We start from the raw sequence: 23,282 nt of genomic DNA, 5'->3' as shown, positions 1-23,282 counted from the left end.
AGCTCAAAATTTGTACTTACGTACTTGGAATTACGTGTGAAATTTGTGGGTAGAATAAGAATGAGTAAACAAACAATGTTATCTCAGTTACAGAGGTTTATGCATATAAAATTTACTCGCTGTCTCAGTTATAGAGGTAACTATGATGATAAATCGAAAGAACAAATCCCAGATATAGAGGTTTGCCTCGTCCCACTAACAGAGGTAATTCAGTGCCAAAGTGTTGGGACCTCAGCATGAGTTCCAGTTACGGAGGTTTCTCACTTATCCAGGTCCCACTTAACCAAGTTTCACTGTAATACAAATCTTTTGAATTGAAAAAATAAAGAAAGAACGTCACTTTGTAGATTAGCACTAATTTAAAGTAGGTAAAAATTAAAATATACTTTCTTAGATAAATTTACAGCTATTCGATTATAATTTCCTAGAACTATTGAATGAAATTTCTTTCAATAGTTCTAGGAAGTTATTGGTGCCATTTTAAAATAATAAATGTGCTGTAAACTAGTAGTTATAGACATAACTGACCAATATCACGTACACGACTCTATATATAGTAATTACCCATATTATCCATTTATTGAAAAGAAGATTAGATTATTTATCCTTATATTTCTTGATTGTTCGTGTTCAGGAAACATACATTGGAAACCTCGATCATGTATTTAGAAGTACCATACTAAAACATGGTTCTATTACTTTTTTAATGCTGAACGATGCACCTATGTATTAAAACCATGTTATTCAATCAATTATGTCGTCAGGTAACCCAACCGGTAAGTAACGGAACAATTTCTCATATTAAAAGGCAACGAATTCAACCTGATAAATATATCCGACTTATTGATATTAGATGCCTAGTAAATAACTAAAACGGTAAATGAGGAAAACTTCGGAATTTCCGTTTTAATTATGAATTTTTAAATTTTTTTCTTTTTAATTTACATAACTCCAAAAAGCTACATAGAGGTCATTGATCGATTATAAATGACATTTCTCCGGGCCCGCTTAAAAAAGGAGGAAAACAAATCCTGACCATATTAAAACAATCAAAACAGGCTTGCGGTCGACGCATCGTGTTAAATATGGAAAGTGGAAGTTATCTGTGGCTGCTAAGCTCCAACATTGCTGTGTCTGAAGCAAGTCAGGGCGCACGCTTGCCGCGCTTTTAAAAAAAAATAATTTCGAATCTTTTCAAATTTTACGCGCGATTTTAGTTTCCTAATTTAAATGTTGATTTAATTGTTAGTAAAAATGAAGTCGTATCAAGTCTTTATTTTATTCCTCGCTGTGATTACACCGACCACATCGAACACACGTAAGTGCTTCTAAGTTTAGAAGAAAGTATTTACCGTAGCGGGCCTAGACTCGTCTAGGATATAACCACGTCCAACATGTTCGTTTTACGCTCATAAACCTGTACAATGATGGAGTTATTTTATTTTCTACTGGGGATCTTTAACATTTAATTAATTAAATGAGGAGATGTTTTCGAAGCTTTCAGTAATCCACAATAGGTACAGTATTATGTTCCTATATTTAAATGGCTTTCATAATTTTTACATTTACATGAGTGAAACCTTACATTGTTTCTCTAGGTACCATACCATGACACAACGTTTCCTCGACATAACTAGATACAAAGCTTGTAGTTGCTTGTACATTTAAATTATTATATAAAACGTTGCTCTAACTCGAGAAGGAAATATCCATTTTAACTATTGAGTAACCTGGAATGTCTTCCTTTAAGCTTATATGAGAGTTGTAAAAACTTATGTTGGATCTTATATGCAAAAAGTGTCTGTCTGTTTTGAGGATGTTTTGACGATAACAAAATTAGTGCATTAAATTCTAATTTATCATAAATATTTGTAAACATTAATAATGAACTGAATTTTTCGATTTCAAACTAATACTGTATGTATACAACTTTTTTTGTTCGATATTTTATCGAAAATATACTATCACTACGTATTTTTTCTAGTATAAGTAAAACAAAGTCGCTTTCTCTGTCCCTATGTCCACATCTATGCTTATATCTTTAAAACTGCGCAACGGATTTTGATGCGGCTTTTTTAATAGATAGAGTGATTCAAGAGGATGGTTTTAGTATATAAAAAAGCGGGCGAAGCCGCAGGCGGAAAGCTAAGTACGAGTGTACGACGTACCTCACTTACTTGATGGTATTTAATTGATAATATTTAAGAAATTAAGACGAATTTTGGTAAACAAAAATTCCTGCTAACGGTTTGAGGAATAACTTTCTAAGAAACTTCTTAATGAATTTCTAAGAATCCTGTTACCTATGTATTAAAAAATCGAACCCAATACTATCAAATTTTCATTCGTTTTGAAGCCTTTCAGTTCAATAAAAGTGTTTCAGTCACCAGACTTAAACTTGAAAGTATTAAACAAATACTGAAATTACTTAGACAAATTGTTGTACCAATTTCTAGTGATTCTTTATTTCGAAACACTTATTATTTATTTCCAACCTAGTAAAACTGCACAAAAGCTTGATGCAATGAGCATACGACATCCCATAAATATGTATGTTTAAAATAATGTACCTATGCTTTTGTTTCCTTCACCTCATTCGTTAGCCGGAAACTAAGCTTGTAATTTATCGTCTATTAGCCGTGTAAATTCGTATCTAATTGATAGTTCACTTGGAATGTAAATAATATATTTTTTCTGTATATTTCATTTAAAAAAAGTATAAAACAAGAATGGATTATCACGATTATCTACACTAATATTATAAAGAGGAAAACTTTTTTTGTTTGTTTGATTAAATGAATAGGCTCATAAACTACTGGTACGAATTTGAAATTTGGCACAGACAATCTTTAGAACCTGAGAATGAACATAGGCTACTTTTTATTGTGAAATATGTACCACGGGCGAAGCCGGGGCGGACCGCTAGTTTATTTATATTTATTTGAAAAATTATTGAGCAACAGTCATAACTCGTACATAGTGATATGTGTATGGATGTAGTCAATGTCTATGATGATTTAACTATGCTTTTTTATCATCCATCTCCCTAAATAATATAGTATGATACTTACAATTTAATCAACATTAGGTACATATACTCCTGGACTATTATTTTTACAAGTCTTTAAAGGTGGGTAGAGAACTTTGAACTTTTCAAAATCTTTTTCTGATTTGTTTCTAAATAAACTAAGAAAAATTTACTTTCATTTATATAAAGTCAATTATAATATTAATAATTACTTGATATTTTTTTACTGAAGCATGAAATAGACCTTTTTATAATATTTTTACAACTATTCGCAACACACCAAAGCACCTTAAAATCAGTTTATCAACGATGTAAGATTGTGTGTTTGCTTGTTTAATTATACATCTCGAATTCATAGAAATGTAACGAGTGAGTACAATCTCACTCTTAATGATCTCGCGTAATGATCTTATGTAATAAAGAAATTGTAAATGTGCAGACATCACGCGGAAGATATTCCATATCTAATGTGTTATAAAATTGTGGTTATTTACACTTACGACATGCTATTTTTTTTTTAATTTTAAAATAAACATAGAAAATAAGTTTGAATTTAAATGGAAACTAGAAATCTACGAATAGTGCATCTCAGCACCTTTTAGTGACTTTTGAGAAAATATAAGCTTTTATGTCCTTAATGTAGGTAGTTTTTATGTAAAACTAGCTTTCCAACCGCGGCATCGCCCGCGCAGTTAAAGAAAAACCCGCATAGTTCCCGTTCCCGTGGGATTTCCGGAATGAAACCTATATCCTATGTCCCGGGGTAAAAAGTAGCCTATGTCCTTTCTCGGGTATCAAAATATCTCTATACCAAATTTCATGCAAATTAAGTAGTTAAGGCGTGATTGAGTAACAGACAGACAGACAGAGTTACTTTCGCATTTATTATATTAGTAAGTATGGATTTATGAAGCTCATCATTTACCTATTGATATAAAACTTATGCAACCAATGTTTGTAAATAATTCCGTTCTTTTAATCTTTTTCTTTTTATCATAGTTAATAGTTATGTATTTTTGTTATACTTTCACTTAAATCTTGCCTGTAAAATTAGTATTTCCCATTTCTCAGGAGTTAATGTTTATTTTTAAACACAATTGCACATTTATGTAATATATTTTAAATAAGAATTACGACAGATGTAACCCATATGCAAATGTAGAGACGATTTATAGACTAACTGAATGCAAAATAATGGTTTTAGTATTCTTGCATATATTGTTAGTAACTAAAGATTTTGTAATTTAACTGTATTTAAATATTCAATATTTTGCAGCAAGTTTTCATTTTCATAACAAGAGAATATATTTTGGAACTCGTGTACTAAGACTCAGTGTAACAACACATTTTATAGAGCTTACTCTATATAATAATATGTTGTTGTTATAATTGAAACAAAAGAAAGCGGTTATTATTTTTATCACCTCTTTACTTTCCTTAGTTAACCCTGGAACCCTACCCGGGGTGCTCGAGCACCCCACAGCATTTTGTTTAGTCTATGATTTTTGTTATTTCTAATTCACAGATTTGGCCTTCGGTGTATTTTCTTTTCGGTTAATTAGCCTCTGATTGGTCAGTCTTGCGGCGACAACTGTGCATGATAGTCGTGTGTAGGTGGTTGTTGGGGTGCTCCTACACCCCAGTGTAGGAAAATTGTAATACCGAAATCGAAGCAAAAGAAAGTAGTTATCATGTTATCTACTCTTCACGACACCCCAGACAAGACAGATGATGTACAGCTCCCTGAAATAATACAATATTATAATAAAACTAAAGGGGGTGTGGACGTGTTTGACGCGATGGCTAAAAAATATTCCGTCCAGAGAAAAACAAGACGATGGCCACTTTGCCTCTTTTATGGGTTGCTTAATGCAACTGATGCAATTCTTGGGTCTTATACAAGTGTTCAACTGCAAACAATAAGCCACAAATAAAATATCGTCGCACTTTTTTAAAGCAACTGGCCTTGTGTCTAATCACAAAACATTTGGAGGACCGTTTACAAAAGCCAACTTTGAGGCGGGATATAAAAGAATCCATATCAGGTATTCTAAAAAAACCTCTATCAAACCAAAGCGCAGTTCAGGTGCATCATACACAAGGACGCTGTGGATTCTGTCCTAGAATAAGGGACCGAAAAAGCAAGACAAGGTGCAACAAGTGCCAAATTCCAATTTGTTTGGAGCATCAAATTAAAGTATGTGAAAAGTGCTCAAATTAATTATCTAGTTTAAGTTTAAAGGCTGATTTGTAATCGCATGTTCCTATCTTACATTAATAATAAAACACTTAAAACAAGTTCTGTTTTATTTATTTATCCAATATTTTTTTACTTTGGGGTACCACAGCACCCCATGTAGGAAAATCGGATAGGCAAATACAGTGTAGGGTTCTAGGGTTAATCATAAGTCACAAACACTCTTGAGATTTTAAATTACGTGGAGATAAACAAAAAATTAGTTACAATTAGGTTTACGTAAACACGTAGCACAGATAATATAAATGTATAGGTACAATTATACCATTTCTCTAAATAGATAAAAATTGCTAATTGCTAATTGATAAAATATATTTCTCCTAACAATAATTATGAACCACATGTTATATATAATACTCGTATTTTAAACGTCCAATAAAAAGTTTAATAAACGGTACAAGCCGCACGATTGCAAGTTTTGCGGACAAGTTTAACGGCCAACGACCTCACGGACATCATTAGCTTTTTATCTGATCAGCTCTTGATATAAAGTAAAAATCATTTTTCAATGAAAAAAGCTTAAAAGGAGGTTAAATTCAATACTGAATATATATTCGAAACCTTTGAATATATCTGTTTACTTTTCTAAATTGTCTATATTAAATTAGGGCAATAACTCTATTTTGTAATATTTTTGATTCTATGGTATCTTGTTAATTGTTATATCTCTTCTATAGAAAACTGTTATTACAAACTCAGTTATATGATTAGGTTTAAGTGATATAACACTTAAATATTACGTTGTTAATTAAAAAGAATGTTTGAAAATTTTAAAAAATGTCGAAAGATTTTTTCACATTTCCTGTAGTTTAAAAATATGGCTACTACTATTATTATTCCATTAATTCGACAACTGTATATTTATTATTTATCTTCATGCTTCATTTGATTTTCGTAACGATAATTTAACTTGAAAATTGTAGAGTACAAAAATGCAATAACGTACAGTTAGTATCTAAGACTCACACTAAATCATGCACTTACAAACTAACCTTTAATAGCCCATAGGTCATCACACAAAGCTATTGTACATACTTCCAGATAAAATATCTGAAGGTTAGAGTCCCATTGTCCAGCGTGCATCTATTGTCTTTCTGTTAGCGACAACACTACCGTTACAAGAACCACTCTTGCATACTAATGTATGTAGAAAGCTGGACCAGCTGATAACTATCGCTTATTGCCTATATACTGCGTGTTAATAACTGTTTCTTTAATGTTTATTGGTTTAGCGGCTTTTGGGTATTGATTCAGGTCATGGATTAAGAGTATGGGATTAATTAATTCCACGTCGTTGAACTAGTTTGTATTTTTTTCGTGTAAAATATGACTCTTATTTACACGAATATAACATAACCAAAAATGATGTAAATATAACATATTCAAATATTTAATTGTTATTTTGAATCGGAGGAATTATATAAATACTTAAAACTTGTAGACATGGGCAACTTTATAGGTAAACTTTATTCTAATTAAACATACCTAACGAAACAACATCTTTTTCAAACTTTGTATACAAGTAGTACAGAAACTTCACTTAAATATATTTCTGATAATTGAAATTGTTGTTTCAGATATATTTGGAGGTCGTTGTTCGAAACAGGATCCCAATGTGGACGCGTGTTTACTACGAAGCTTCAACAATCTACTAGATTACTTGAAAAGTGGTGCTCCAGATTTCGGATTGGAAGAGGTATTTATGATTCTGACTTATTTTATAACTATTTATGTGTAATATGTATGTACCTATGTGGTAATCGTCTTACCAACAACGTTTTACATATCTATATAATACTAGGTTTCCGCCCGCGGCTTCGCCCGCGCAGTCAAAGAAAAACCAGCATACTGGGATTACCTGGATTGCGTCATTTTCCCGGGATAAAAAGTAGCCTATCTATCCTTTCTCGGGTATTTTGATATCCTTTCTCGGGTATCAAAATATCACCATACCAATACCATGCCTAAACTACTGAACCAATTTCATGAAAATTGGTTCAGTAGTTTAGGCGTGATTGAGTAACAGACAGACAGATAGAGTTACTTTCGCAATTATAATATTAGTATGGATAATATGGATGGTCTTTGTCGCATATTATAAGTGTCTTTCATCTTATCAAAGGTTCTATTTATAAAGCACTAGCTTTCCGCCCGCAGCTTCGCTCACGTTTTCAAAGAAAAATCCGTTCCCGTAGGATTTCCGGGATAAAATCTATCCTACGTCCTTTCTCGGGTATCAAAATATCTCTATACCAAATTTCACGCAAATTGGTTCAGTAGTTAATAAATTAAGGGAAAATGTTTTAAATTGTAGTTATTTATCTACGTAAAATAAGATCAAAACAGCTTAAAATAGAGGACATTATAATTTTGCTCTACATTCTTCTTCAGCTACAAAACACGCATTTAAATTATTTAAAAAAAATTATTGTTATTTTACAGTCAGACGAGATAGTGATAGATGAACTATCTATAGCTCTGGGCGGAGGTCCCGATGGATACCGAGCTACGTTCAAAGATATCCACGCGACGGGAGTCAATAACATGACTATCACTAATGTCAGGTAATATTTTTTTGCACTTTATTCTCATTTGATTCTAATCAATGCTTTTACTACTGAAAAGTATAAAAACGAGACTATATTATCATTAATTACTTGTATTTCATGAATAAGCTGTAATTTGTAAAGTGTATAAAATGGAGCCATGAAAACGTTACTTTTTTGTTAATAAATACATGGATAATCAGGGATTTCCTGCACATTTTTATATACTTAAAGTTTAATTCAAATTCGACTTCTTTAAATAAAATTCAACGCTATAACTTAAACTATTATAAGGATGAAGACGAATTTTTTTCCGAACTAACTCAACATCAAGACCAAGTTCAAGTTTGTATTACCCTTTTGGTATGTAAATAATTCTGAGCACGTTGAATTCAAAGTCAAACAAAAAGTACATCGCTCTGTTAATGAGCAATTTAAAGTCACATTGGAATAATTGAGTGAAAAGCTCTACAAAATATATGGACCTCTGCAAATGGACCACACAAATACAATTTATTAAATTGTTATTATCTACTTATTAAGTTGAACTCTATGGTTTGTTTAGGGGTTGATTTTTGTAAAAAAAAAGTATTCGAGAGAATTTTGAGGATAATACAAGTTTCATTGTAATCGGTTCAGTAGTATTTGCGTGAAAGATAAATTTTCTCATTAATAATAGTAGTAGGATTTATCCATCTAACAAGTACCTACAAATGACCTACACATATTATAATAAAACCCGGAACCCCTACTCAACAATTTTTTTTTACTTGTGGTCAAGAACCGTTGAAGTGCAAAATATTTCTAATTTATTCCGATCACGGCTTCATGACACACGGTTCAATCACACAGCTGGCAGACAAAGCCGTATGCTCGGGCTAGTCATCGCTCACCTGTATTTGCCATGATTAATAACCGCAAATATTTATTCTAAAACAGCTTTCCGCCCGCGGCTTCGGTCGCCTTGTCAAAACCCTAATTTGTACTTAAATGATATAGTAAAACCTTCCTCGAGAATACCTCTATCTATTAAAAAAAGAGCGTGTGCACCGATCATACGTGTCAGAAGTGAAATTTCTTTGGTGAGATTCAAAGATACCAAAACGGTCGCACAATTCCATGGTATGACGGTATTGCCATAAAGCTTAGATCATTTACTTAATGATCTAAGCCATAAAGCGACCTCAAAACTGCATCAAAACCCGTTGCGTATTTTTAAAGGTATAAGCATACAGACTCACAGATGACGGAAATCGACTTTGTTTTTAACTAAATATGTAGTGACTATGATTAATAACCGCAAACATTTATTCTAAACGACAATGTGTATATGTAATGTGTGATCTTGGCCTTCGTTGATCCTTTACATGTTCGTCGTCAATGCCAAAGGCTATGCTTGTCAAAATAATGGTAGTAAATATTATTGTGAACTTCATGACTTAACGTAAATCATTGTTTGAAATAGATAACAAAGTGAACGATAAGTACCTATATATATTGTTAGGCATTTATTGGGCATTCTTAGCTATTGACGAATATTGTTGAACAGTAATTTTAATAAAGTTATGCATTAATATAGAACCGACTTCCTTTTATAAAACCTACCTACTACCAGTAGGTATAACAAGGTACTTATTAAGTTTATTATATTATATTATTAACTTAAAATACAATAGACGAAGTTCAAGTTCACACTTTTGTGTAAAGATTTCTGTAATCTGCAAAACCTAGATTACAGAAAATATGATATTGTCATGCGCAATGCGCATCTTGATTGAATATCCTTTGATTTTCGCTCTCTTGTAAATCTCCAATAGCGAAGCAAATATCCTAAATTAGTTGTGCCCTACTAGCTTCCTCGATAAATGGGCTATCTAACGAAAGAATTTTTTAAATCGGACCAGTACCTACCTAGTTCCCGAGATTAGCGCGTTCAAACGAACACACAAACTCTTCAGCTTTATAATATTAGTCTAGATTATTAATTCTTTATAATAAAGTAATCTTTACTTACAGATCAGACTTAGAAACCCATCAATTCCAGCTAACAATGTTCGGACCCCACATTAGTGCTAAAGCACGCTACCGTTCCTCTGGCGTGCTGCTGCTCGTTAGAGCGAGTGGTGGAGGAGATTATTGGGGAGAATATGGTAAGAAAAATAGTATTTTTAAGTTATTTATTTTTAGAGATGACTAGTGAAAGAATTATTTTTATGTATGTACTTAATTTGGGATACAAAATTATACCACTTTTTAACCAATTCTTTGATATCTCATTTTATTTGACCTAAGAAAACGAAGTCAATTTAATAAGTCAACGGTTTATTCAAAAAACATCAATGGAAACTAGAAGGTGAACTTACAAATTATCATCATTATCAATGTTCATTGTTCACTTCAAAATATTTATATTTCAAAATTTTATTAAAAAAGGCTATTTCGTATACATTTTTTAAAGAATAGAAAAAATTCGATCACGAGGCGGGACTCGAACCCGCATCCTTCGCGCCATTCCGGGGCGGATGCCTAACCAACTCAGCCACTCGTGACCCGCCTGAGCAATCGAATTTATTCTATCCTTTCAGTTTTATGTGTCTTAAGGGACACACCGCGCGCCATCTATTGAGATGATTTAACAACCATCTCAACCAATATGAAGCACTTTTCAGTGAATACAATATTGTAACGATGGAACACGACCTTTTCTTGAATTTATATTTTTTGGTTTTTATGGCATTCAAATGCTTTATAAATATACATTTTTTAAAGAATAGAAAAAATTCGATCACGAGGCGGGACTCGAACCCGCATCCTTCGCGCCATTCCGGGGCGGATGCCTAACCAACTCAGCCACTCGTGACCCGCCTGAGCAATCGAATTTATTCTATCCTTTCAGTTTTATGTGTCTTAAGGGACACACCGCGCGCCATCTATTGAGATGATTTAACAACCATCTCAACCAATATGAAGCACTTTTCAGTGAATACAATATTGTAACGATGGAACACGACCTTTTCTTGAATTTATATTTTTTGGTTTTTATGGCATTCAAATGCTTTATAAATATACATTTTTTAAAGAATAGAAAAAATTCGATCACGAGGCGGGACTCGAACCCGCATCCTTCGCGCCATTCCGGGGCGGATGCCTAACCAACTCAGCCACTCGTGACCCGCCTGAGCAATCGAATTTATTCTATCCTTTCAGTTTTATGTGTCTTAAGGGACACACCGCGCGCCATCTATCAGATGCTCGATTCGATTGCTCAGGCGGGTCACGAGTGGCTGAGTTGGTTAGGCATCCGCCCCGGAATGGCGCGAAGGATGCGGGTTCGAGTCCCGCCTCGTGATCGAATTTTTTCTATTCTTTAAAAAATGTATATTTATAAAGCATTTGAATGCCATAAAAACCAAAAAATATAAATTCAAGGCTATTTCGCTTAGTTTTCTCAATGTAATTCAGTTTAAGTCTTCGTTTTAGTTTAGAATTGTAAACTTTTCCTCTAAATAAAATAAAATCTCCTGACAGACGGTGTAAAAGCCAAAGTATACTTCCGCGGGTCGCCGTACACTCGCAACGGACGGACTTACCTCAAACTGCAGCAGTTGAAGCTGGACTTCTCCGTCAAGGGCATTCAGATGGGGGTCGAGAATCTGGATAACAGCAACTCTGTGTTACGTGAGTATTTAGAGATTTAATTTTTTGGATTGTTTTGTCAAAAATTTGGTAGGATTTGGGAAATTGTTGTTTGTAATCTTTAATAGATGGTATAAATATTCAATTTTGTTCCCTATAGAAATAAGCAAATCTAGTATTACATAAAATCGATAGTTTATTTGTTTCTTACCCAACCGCGCTAGAACTTCTAAGCAGATTTTGACAAAATTCACAGAAAGATTTTAACGTCTTGAATAGCACCTATGATACTACATGCACTGCACTCATAGTTTTAAGTTTTACAAACAAATTTGAAGATACAAACTTTATAAAATACTATCTAAGTACATTCATACGTAAATACTTGGATTTACTTATAGATTGTTCATAAAAATCAAATTTACTCACAAAAATATCCGTACATTTCCAGAAGCAGCACTAAACCTGTTCATAAACACAAATGCACAAGAACTCCTCAAGGAAATGAAGCCCGCGCTCAAACGGGACTTGGCTGAGAAAATGTCCAGATTCCTTGATAGAATCCTCGCTAAAATACCGTATGATGATTGGATTAATGAAGAAGAAACAGAAGAAGCAGAGGAGGAAGAAGAAGAAGAAGAAAAATAATTTAAAAAAATCTCCCGCCAATTTTGTATTGTCAGATATTTTTTACCTGTGGAATGCTAATTGAGAGATATGCATTCATGTGAATAAAATTATTTAGGTAAATTAAAAAACTGAAAGTTCTCGAAAATATGAAGAAAGTTTTAAATATCTGTACCTATATTTTATCTAGTGTTTTTGGTAGAATCGGATTTTTTTTCAGAAGAAAATTATTCAATTCTCTTGCACTAACTAAAAGGAAAAGGTATTTCAACGTAAAATGTATCTGATAACAACGATTTTTTTACGTAGGTAATTGTTACTCTTAAGTTGTTAAGTATTGTAAATTATTTTCCAATAAAGTTATACTCCTTTGAAAGAATCGAAAGGTGCTATAAGGTTGTGTGCAGTTTCAATGATTTTATAGTAACATTCTCTTACATCGTTGTTTGGGAAACAAATAAAGAAAAAAAACCTTTTTAATTTCCAGAATATTCGAAACAATCAATCGTCCAAAAATAACTACTTTTGAAAGTAATTGAAAATAGAGCTTTTTTTATTTTAATATTGTTATTATCTTGAAATGAGAAATTATTAATTATTATATTATCGATAAAAATAAGAAATTACCTATGGTAAAATATATTTTAGTATTATACATAATATACAGAACTGTAATTTCGATAAGTTATTTCCTTATTTATTTAGGTTGTGTTTATAAAGCATGGATTAGTTTAGTGATTAGGAAGCAAGGTCTCAGTGAATAAAATATAATTTATACATGTTGTTTTTCTAATTCCTTCTCATCATCATGATAATTCCATATTTATTCCCACTAAATGTAAAGAAACAACCTTTTATGAGGCTTTATACCATGTTCCACCACGCTAGCCAAGTGCCATATTATTTTGACATAATAATTCATCGTTTATTTACTAAAGGTAATTTTAAATACTAACTACAACCATTTGAAATAGAACGTAACTTTTGAGACGATATTCTAAAATGAAACCATTTGGGAAGGTAGTCACAGTCCAGCACATCACACCATTCAGATAAAGAACATTCGAGACCGCCTGTTGTGCTCTTTTATTAACAATGTATTGTGTCCTTACTTGTACTTTTCTCTGTGGTGCACAATAAAGTATTTTTGTTTGTTTGTTTGTTTGTTATTCGAGCTATCCATCCTGCGCAAAGGGAGAGTCCGCAGTTGCTGATGGCAAAGTGCGCTAAACTAAACTAAACGGAAAAAGTAATGGCACAGGTACCTAATGGTCTATATATCACTGCCTAGTGATTATAAAAGTATACGGTAAAAATCTGTAATTTACTTAATTAGAATATCAACGAAAATAATTATTAAAATCATCCATTGGTAACGAAAGTCAACGGAACATCAATGAAAACAGCTAAATGTGAAGATAATCGCTCGTGAATAAGTACAAAAACATTGATATTAAATTTTCATAATCTCGCATTGAAATAAACGGTGGATCCTAAAAATTTCCGCGCTAGTCTACCTACCTGTCTATACTAATATTATAAAACTGAAGAGTTTGTTTGCTAATCTCAGGAACTACCTACTGGTCCGATTTGAAAAATTGTATCGGTGTTTGCTCATTTGTCAAGGACGACTAAAGGCAGGAATCACAGGCAGGAATATATCATCATGCTAAGACCAACAGGAACGGAGCCACGCGGGTGAAACCTGAGGGCGCAGCTAGTATGCTATAAAAAGTTTTGGTCTTGGTCTCACGAACCCACTACTAAAAAAATATATTATTAAATAATCATCATAACTCTAGAAAATACAATCCGAGTTATTTCACGTGTCCATTGACCACGTTGTGACCTTGTAACCGAATACCTACCTAGTTTACTTCATTCATTATAGTCGTAATAGAACTATTGCATTGTTAACAATTTAGCGTTCTTACAGACGAACGGCAAGTTGTGAACGGCTGAGGCTAATAAGACGATGACGTTCGTCACTACTAGACGACGTTGACTGCTGCCGCCGCGGCCGACCGCGACGCGACGCGTCGACCACTGCCGTCGACATTTGCCGTTCGTCTGTAAGAACTCTTACATTAATTACATTTCTACATTTGATACGCTTTACAAGTTCAAATGTAAAGTGCAGGCGATTTGAAGATTGAAGATGCTTTCATAATAATATTTCAACACTGACGAGTGTTCTTCGATGTGTTTATTCTGCAATGTGGCTTTGTACACATTTTATGATCGCTGTAGAAATCGGTAAACTTCCACACATGATTATATTCTATCCGTCTTAAAGGTGTTTACGGTATACCTACTTTAAACTATTCAACAAGTGTAAAATAATTTGAATGAAGATTTTTTTCTAATAATCTCACAGCGTTTTATCACAGTTTTGTAGAGCATAAAAATAAAATTTAAACATCAAACTATTTTAGTATTTTACATCAATAAAGTGGAACAGGAACTGAAGGAGAACTCTATTCTAGTATAGCGAAATAGGGGAATCCTCTTTATGAAAAAATAATGTAAATATTTAAATTTTAAACACTACTAGTAACAAAACGAGTTTGAACAAAATCTTGTTAAATTCGTCTGTCTATCTTTCACTCGTAGTAGCTACGCTAATTTCAATTTGCGACAAAAATCCTTTTCGAAAAATTCAAAACCAACTCGAACGGAACCGCAAGCATCACCTAGTCTACATCAAATGCAATGCATACTATAATTAAACGCATATAAATATCCAATTAGGTACTCATATTATGCTAGCATTAGCCCTGAACTGATATTCAACATACATCTACGAACGTTGAGACCGCTGTCGCAACGCATCGGTAGGGGTACTTTCTCAGACCTTAGCGGTGACGGACAAGTGCTGCATTCAAAACTTCAAAACAGAACTCATATTACGTTCCTCAGTTCTCACAAATTCAAATAAATTAAGATAGATTTGCGATTAATGAAAAAAAATATATTTATAAAATGCATTCGAAAATTCTGAGTGTTTGTGCTATGGTGTTATGTTTATCGCAAATAACAGTTTCTGAAAAGGAAGAAATAGAAATACGTAAGTTTTTTAGTCCTTACATGTAACGCAAAAAATAAATAACAAAAAGTACCTAACTACTATTTATTAATCACTCTTAAAAACTTTAATTGGATAGATCCTGAAATAAAATAAAATCTTTTAAATTAAATTGATAGGTAGGTACTTAAGCACTTAACTAAATGTTAGGTAAAAATATTTTATTTATATTTATGATTATCTCTTGTGTAGGATAGGACCTATTTACTACATAGTATAAAACAAAGTCGCTTTCTGTCCCTTTGTCTCTATGTATACTTAAATCTTTAAAACTACGCAACAGATTTTGATAATGTTTTTTGTAATAGATAGAGTCATTCAAAAGGAAGGTTTTAGTATATAATTTATTATGCTAGTTTATCAATAACACTCAGCTTTTTTCATTGGAATTTAAATATAAATAAATACATGCAATAATAAGTATAACATCACAAGTCTATCAATTGTATGACTTACGGGCGAATAGCTAACTTTGTTACTATGAAATATTATTTTTTAATAAATAAAAATTCAGTATCAAATGATAGTTAACCTTTGGTAACAAGTTACGAATGTGGGTCGTTGGTCGACTACCATTACATAAGTTGCATTCAAGAATAAAGTTTTGGCAAATAAGGTCATTTTGCAATTTTGAAACAGTCGTCATAAAATTATTATAGTTAATGTAACAAGATCATAGCAAGTATCATAAATATGGAATTTGATTAAATTAAATAAAATATTGGATGAGAAATTGTTTTAATACAAATAAAAAGGGTATGTACGATAAGAAACATCTCCACAAACGTTAGGTATTTAGATTTCTATGACAGAAACAGATAATGATCGGTCATCGGTTTAGTTTAGATCTTTTCTGTATATGTAAATAAATAAAAATTATTATAATAAATACTCTATAAAATACCGGCAAAAGAGAGTAGTAGAGCAAAAACTATACAAGATGCGGAATAATGCACTTGGCAAAAATAAACTTTTAATTTTTACTAACGTCATTATTATATTATAGCGTAATAATCGTCCTTGCAAAACAAATAGTAACTTTATGTGTTAAAAATAACTCTACAAACATGGCATTGATGACTGTTTACAAACTTATGTTTACTTTTCGAACTTAGCATTGCGTTTACAATTGCTTCTAATGTATGTTTTGATTACAGCACTATTTGTGAATGATGAAGTACGTAGATATTAATATAACCTACCTTTTAAATGGAAATACCGCCAATAAAAAAGGTTAACTCAATTACTATTGAGTTCTGTCTTTATCCTAGTAAAAATATTTGATAGCAGAAAACTCAATAGGTATAAAATATTTGATCATAATCTGAAAATCAATTACAAACATTTAAATTAATATCATCCGAGAGTGCTGGAACCGCACATTACTTATTTATAAAAAACCAAAGAATTAACATACCTAATACACCTACCTACTATATTGTATTTTATCTTCGTAATAACATCAGTTCATATAGATGTGTAGGTATTTAGTATTTACTATCTAATATATAAAAATCAATGCCACTTTTCGTTGTAATTCCATAACTCGAGAACGGCTGAACCGATTTCGATAATTCTTTTTTTATTATATTCCTTGAAGTACGAGGATGGTTCTTATGTAGAGAAAACGTTAATATGTACCACGGGCGAAGCCGGGGCGGACCGCTAGTTTACCTATAAAACCACAATTCACGATTCGTTTATATCATTATGTTCAAATGGATAATCTGAGTTTATTTACACATTAATTGTACCTATACATACGAATCATAATTAATCTCTTGCATCAGTGGCTAGCAATAGATAGGTGACGAAGACGCACATTTAGCATTATTTTCCAGTAATTAGATTATTATTCTCAGAATCAATAATTGGGGTAAGTACTCCCTTCTGTCTGCGTACCTACCTACTGCTATACTACGTCACCTACGTTCTTCAAAATTAATAATTTGAAATTAGTTTAGGCAAAGTAGGCATTCGTATGAATAATTGTAGCTTAGAACAAGTGGCAAAAATTGCATTAGTGTATTTGAATACCTAATTGAATAATATATAGGTATCTAGTAATGAATTATATGCGGAAATCACTCACTTTAAGATCTAGGAAATTGGTAGAAGTAGGTAGTGGCTGACAAGTTTCTACAGATGCAACTTGATCGTTGATTGCTTACAAATGCATATAAGATTTCCTCATAATTAAAGATAGGTATACGCACTTTATATAAAGTGCAACAGAACAAGTGCGTAGAAAGGTATGTTTTAATTTTATAGTTTAGGTATACTAAGGTAGCAACTGCTTAAAACTTATTCAGCAAGGATTTATTTCTTAACTCTATATTTTCATTGTTATCCTAACTGCATTATTGTAAAAATTAAATAATAGGTATAAAAATGGAATTTGCTACGAACATAACGAGGTTTTGATAACTTGATAAAAAAAATCTACAATTAAAAATAATTTGGTAAAGAATTACCAAGTTATCAATGGAAAATAATTACGCCTAAACTACCACAGACCACTCCTATAGCCTCTACAAACCTAACTAGGTACTCATAGTTCTCTAAACAGATAATATTTACACAAGGAATTTTCGCACAAAAGTTTAATGGTTTAGGTAATGCAATTAAAAATTTTGGTCAAGTTCAAGCGATGCATAAAATTTAAGGTATTTTTTAGATTTTAATATAATATTCGTTTTATAAACAATGGATTTTTTTATTGTAATTTATATATATTTTATATTTTTGTATATTTGTAATTATTATGAGCTGAATATCGATCTTTCAAATAAACTAACATAATACCTAAATATTATGAGGTGTTTAATATTTTAAAAGAACATTTTTTATTAGATTAAAATTTAAAAAATATACCTATGTTCGTCTTATTTTGCCGATTTGAAGTTGTTATTGTTTTCCATCGAGCATTAAACTATAATTTTTCCATATCCCAATTAATTGAATACGCAGTAGGTACCTACGCTATGTGAATATTCTTAGTAAATAACCTACGTATTGATTAATCGTGCATTATAATTATTCATGGATACTTCATACTTGCGAGAATCTGTTTACATCACTATTACAAAATAAAATTAATCTCGAGAATACGGATAATATTATAATAATAATTTTCAAATGAATTTAATTATTGCAAAAAAATGCAACAAAACCACATGAAGCCAACTTAATAATTTTATTTTATTTTATTCGAAAACAAATATATAATTGCCTATTTAAAATACTAGCTGATGCATATGATTCGAGATAGGAACAATATAGTTAGCTATCTGCTGGTGAAAAAATTAATCAAATCGGTCCAGCAGTTTCGGAGCCTATCTATTTCAAACAAACAAACACATAATCAAATCAATTCTTTATCAATATATTCTTAATCAATAATATTGGTGTACCTACATTAAATGTAGATACATAAAATTTATAATATGTATTTATAGATGTTTATACAACACACAATATCTAGGTAACATCGAGGTGCCAGGATGAACAATGCTAAGTCGTTAAGCTGTTGACGCAACATATCCACGAGGTGTCTTACGAAATGTTCTCAACATGGAATTCATAGCCTTGAGGCTAATATAATTAACTATTTTTAATGGGGTTGTGAAATTGTTGAATAATAAATATTTACATATAAAACTGCTCATGTCCAATAAGTGTAAAATACTCGGTGAGCAGTAACTACTTATGCATATTAATTATATTAATAATTATTATTATATTAACTCTCAAACTAAAAAAATCAACTATGTATTATACTTTACAAGAAATAATTATATTTAAAATTTAAATTAAAATTAAAATAAGTATTTATTGTTGATATTAAGTATAATTTATTATTGCATTTATTGTGAAAGTAAGACTTAGGTATAAAGCAAATTATTATAATAATTAATATATCCTCGACTTATTATTTTTTCAGAAAAAATATTCTTATCATGTAAGAAAACCTCTGCAGATTTTGATGGGTGCATGAAGCGAGCGTTTAATAAACTGAGACCGTATTTCAAAAAAGGTAAGCGCTTTATTTCATGCTGGAATAATTTTGAATGCAAAATACAATAAAATGAGCGCTTTATTAAACTGCCGGTCTGATTTACCTATTTTCCTTAAGTACCTTCTACCTTGTCTATATCGTGACATTTTAATCATTTATTAGGTAAAATAATGAGGCCAACTTACCAACAAGTGATAGAAGAGATCGAAAAAATTCTAATCTCCACAAGTATTTGCTTGCTCAAAATATGTCACCATAATAAAGAAGCTGTCACTGATAATAAATAATTAATGAATATTTTGCAGGAATACCAGCAATGGGAATAGCTCCATTCGACCCCCACTTCGCGCCAGAAGTGAAACAAATACGTTCTGTGGGAGGAATGGGTTACACTCTTACCTTGAAAAATGTCTTTGAAAGAGGCTGGACACAGTCTACTGTTACTAAATATAAGTAAGTTTTTAAACCCTTTAATAAATTAAATGTGAAACCATTGTTTGAGATTTGCTCATTTTCATTGGAGGCGTCCAAAATAAATTCTTCGGGTTAGTTGAATTTTGTTATATTTTGCGTAAAAAATATTTTTAGGAATTGTATAAAAGCAAAATACCTACTAACTATGTTCGCAATTTTTACTGTTATTGAATATTAAATTATCATGAACATTTTCATTTTAAAATGTTTCAGAACTGATTGGGAAAACCAAAGAATAATTTACTCACAATATTTCCCTGAGAAGTGGTTAGAAGGTGATTACGAATTTAAGGTAATATTTCGAAAAATATCCCTTCTGTATGAAAACTAATTTATCTTTCTACCTATAAGATTCAATATTTCTTTCTAGATACATCACACTTCCAGTGGGCTTACTGAATTATTAATCACAAATAAATAATATTACTATTCCAGGGTGACGCATTCGGTCTAGGCGTCCTCCGTATGGGTCGTTGGAACCTTACTCTCCGCGACTACTCGCAGACCACTCGAATCAAACGCAATGGCGATGGTGTCGACGTGCATGTCGAAATCGATCATATTGGCGATATGGACATTCATATCGGAAACCTATTGGAGGGCAGAAGTATTATGGGTAAATACAACATCCACTAATAGAAACAAATACTAATATTATAAAGCTGAAAAGTTTGCTTGTTTGGCTGGATATGCTAATCTCAAAAACTACTTGAACTATTTTCAATTCGAACCCTACTGGTAAAATTATGTTTGTGCTAGATAGTGCAATTTATCGAGGAAAACAAAATACGATTTATAAGGTCGAATGTCGTTGTGATGATGTGAAGATATTATTTTTGAGAGCAGACGGAGTAGTGTCAGGCTGTTTACCTTTACGATTACGCCACGCCTAAAGCACTGAACCAATTGTGATGAAATTTGTAACTATGCTAAACTAGACATTTAAAAATAATATGGGAAAATAGACGTGATGCCAGTGAAATAAAATCACGCGAACGTAGCAGCGGGCGAAAACCTAGTATACAACAGTCACTTTTCACCAACACTAAATTTCTAACTCCATATTTCAGAAAACGTTTTGGACCGCATCATAAACGCATCATGGAAGCCGGGCTTCGCAGTCATAAGACCACTTATCAACGACCTCGTGAGCACCGCCTTCACAGATATTTGGAGCAAGTCCTTCCAACACTTCCCCGTTGAAGCCTTTATTAGAGACTGACCAATAGAAAACTAGACCATTTAAGTGCCAGAAACCAATAGAAAATTTTAATAAAATGCGGGTTCGCTTCCAGAAACATCACTGTATAATCCAATTATACGTCGAGTAATAACTTTATAATTTAAACTAGTCCTAAGACCATTATTGTTAATTATTTTTAAGGTAAATAAAAGACATAAATATTACATATCTCAATATTATATTTATTAAAAAATATAACCTAACTATATATATGACTTTATATTTAAATTCAATCAACAAATAACTCGCTCGTTCGAAACTGGAATAATCAACCTCAGTCTTCCGACACAAGATACCCCGACGGGTTCGACGGTCGCACCCTCGAGTCCACTCACTCCATAAATACAGTATAACATTGCACCATTTATAAAACCAGATATATTTATACACAAAAACATGCCGTCAAAAATGTCCATCACTAAGCCAGTTCAACTCAAAACCGTTTGTTGGAAGTCAAAATAAGTACAATTCACAGGAAAGTGAACAAAACCATACAATTAATCGGAAATCCCGCGTCAGACGATACGTGCAAATAAACGCGTTGTAAACTTTAAAACTATTCTGACGACTGTTTATTCTCAGAACGAGTTCAGGAGTAAAAACTGTTGTACACGATAATTTAGATCAATGTGATTAAAAAATTCAAGTAAGCAGTATCCCAAATCGTTTGTAAATGGTTAACAATCGAATATTAAAAATGCATCTAAGAATGAACAGTCGCCATAACAAATCGTACTACATTAGGACCCTGTGGATCGTCAAACGACGCAATTGTCACATAAAAATCGTTGTTTTGTTTATACAATGTTGCTCTGGCAGTTCACTTCGACCGGCGGCCGCTCGCAGTGAACTACAATACATCCTATGTTATAAGCGTAATGTTATGAGGTTGATTCTTATAGACACGCGTTTAACTGAATTTTAAACATTCGCTAGCATTAATTTTTACATACTTCTTATACTTTTAAAGCGGTTACCGCAATGTTTAATTTCAGTTAAACGAGCGCTGAAAACAATTGATTATTATAACAATCAGGCACGTTCTGTTAGCACAAATTAAATCCGTGCGACAACTTTACGATGCTAAATAACGGTACACGTTATATACAGAAATTGATTACTGAGATTATGCAATACATACCTAACATATGTGAAATAAATGCGACCAGCGTGAAATCGGTCTTATAACTTCGATATATTCATTGTATCTTTCATTTTATTTTACCAACAGATAACATAATTTTTGTAACACTCCAAATCGAGATCAGTTTTTGTCTTTTATATAAAATCAATTTACAAAATGTTTTTCAAGCATATTGAAAAAGATTCCTTCGTAATCACTATCTTGTGTACCATCAATGAGCATCAACTAAGTCACGGTATATAACCCACTTATTATTTGAGTAACAAAGTAACCATGCACCTTTATTGTTGTTATACGATAAAACAATGTACAATATGTACGTAACTCAAACATCATGAATGGATATAGTATAACGTGCGTCGAAATATGTTCCACAAAGACAGTTAGTATCCAGGCGAACAGAAATAAATATGCTAAAGCAAGATCTCAAATAAACGAATTATTGTTTCTCAAACACCGCACTCTTGTCTTCAATTACAAATATACCAATTACGTCGAAATTAATAAATTAACGAAAGCAATCATTCAAAGTAGTAACCTTTATTAAATAACGAGAAAAAAAACGTTTTATATTTGTACTTCCTTTTCTCGTGAGTTTGGCCCCTGAATTTGTGTAATAATCCACAAAAATCATACGATAAAATAATACCTTCTAGATTTCAACAAAATAATGTCCAATAATCGCGACAAATGACCTTAATTTTAAAGCTGACTCGGTCACTTGTCCATACTTCCAAATAACAATGATAAAATCTAAACAAACCTTTGCTATTCTCGATCAGAAGATATCGTTTCATAAATTAAAGAAAGAACCTAAAACCAAACAAAGTAACAAGGCAAAATATAATCGAATCGAATATAGAATAATGGAAAAATTATCGCAAATTCATTAGTAGCTTTCATTTAATTTTAGATTTAAAATGATTAGTTTAAATTTAAATGTCTGGCGGGACTCGGAACCAAAACATAAAACTCTGTACAAAGAAGGAATAACGAAACATACCAGTAATGTAATTTTAATACAGTCTTCTCTAGTAAGGAAAAATTTCGTAACTAAAACTGAACACATTTATTCGCGCCAATATTTCTTATAAAATTTTATAACCGATACAAGTTAGTATTGACACAATACGAAAATGTATGAAATCTCGTTGGTATTTGCAAATAGTTTTTTTTTTTTTGTCTAATATCTAAAAAAACGAAAATAAATATGTTCAGGATGTT

The 23,282-nt window shown here is 31.9% G+C and overlaps 3 protein-coding genes across 3 annotated transcripts in view; 2 read left to right on the top strand and 1 right to left on the bottom strand.

Moving 5' to 3' along the window:
* LOC123700259 overlaps positions 1-18,735 on the bottom strand; it is a 48,018-nt gene extending 29,283 nt beyond the window's left edge. Inside the window, exon 1 of the mRNA XM_045647432.1 lies at positions 18,655-18,735. Coding sequence (XP_045503388.1) covers positions 18,655-18,720 — 66 coding nt within the window. The 5' untranslated portion in view covers positions 18,721-18,735. The remainder of the gene's footprint in view (positions 1-18,654) is intronic.
* On the top strand, positions 1,119-12,599 carry LOC123702187 (protein takeout). The gene is made up of 6 exons (XM_045649871.1): positions 1,119-1,318; positions 6,863-6,981; positions 7,728-7,849; positions 9,848-9,981; positions 11,360-11,509; positions 11,919-12,599. The coding sequence occupies exons 1-6, from the start codon at positions 1,255-1,257 to the stop codon at positions 12,113-12,115; spliced, it is 786 nt and encodes a 261-aa protein (XP_045505827.1). The 5' UTR covers positions 1,119-1,254; the 3' UTR covers positions 12,116-12,599.
* Positions 18,736-19,367: 632 nt separating the features above from the next.
* Positions 19,368-20,893, top strand: LOC123700248. Its single transcript, XM_045647423.1, has 5 exons — positions 19,368-19,425; positions 19,503-19,650; positions 19,885-19,963; positions 20,107-20,287; positions 20,742-20,893. Exons 1-5 carry the CDS (start codon positions 19,368-19,370, stop codon positions 20,891-20,893), a joined length of 618 nt encoding a protein of 205 aa, XP_045503379.1.
* Positions 20,894-23,282: the final 2,389 nt, after the last annotated feature.

This window comes from Colias croceus, chromosome 2 (assembly GCF_905220415.1).
Source record: "Colias croceus chromosome 2, ilColCroc2.1".
NCBI classification, from domain to species: domain Eukaryota; kingdom Metazoa; phylum Arthropoda; class Insecta; order Lepidoptera; family Pieridae; genus Colias; species Colias croceus.
The sequence above is the reverse complement of the archived record's forward strand: the minus strand, read 5'-3'. Positions and strand labels throughout refer to the sequence as shown.

Coding starts and splice junctions, on each gene's coding strand:
- LOC123702187 (XM_045649871.1), top strand. CDS start 1,255: ATGAAGTCGTATCAAGTCTTTATTTTATTCCTCGCTGTGATTACACCG. Junction 1,319..6,862: donor ACCGACCACATCGAACACAC/GTAAGTGCTTCT, acceptor TTGTTGTTTCAG/ATATATTTGGAGGTCGTTGT. Junction 6,982..7,727: donor CAGATTTCGGATTGGAAGAG/GTATTTATGATT, acceptor GTTATTTTACAG/TCAGACGAGATAGTGATAGA.
- LOC123700248 (XM_045647423.1), top strand. CDS start 19,368: ATGAGGCCAACTTACCAACAAGTGATAGAAGAGATCGAAAAAATTCTA. Junction 19,426..19,502: donor AAAAATTCTAATCTCCACAA/GTATTTGCTTGC, acceptor AATATTTTGCAG/GAATACCAGCAATGGGAATA. Junction 19,964..20,106: donor AAGGTGATTACGAATTTAAG/GTAATATTTCGA, acceptor TTACTATTCCAG/GGTGACGCATTCGGTCTAGG.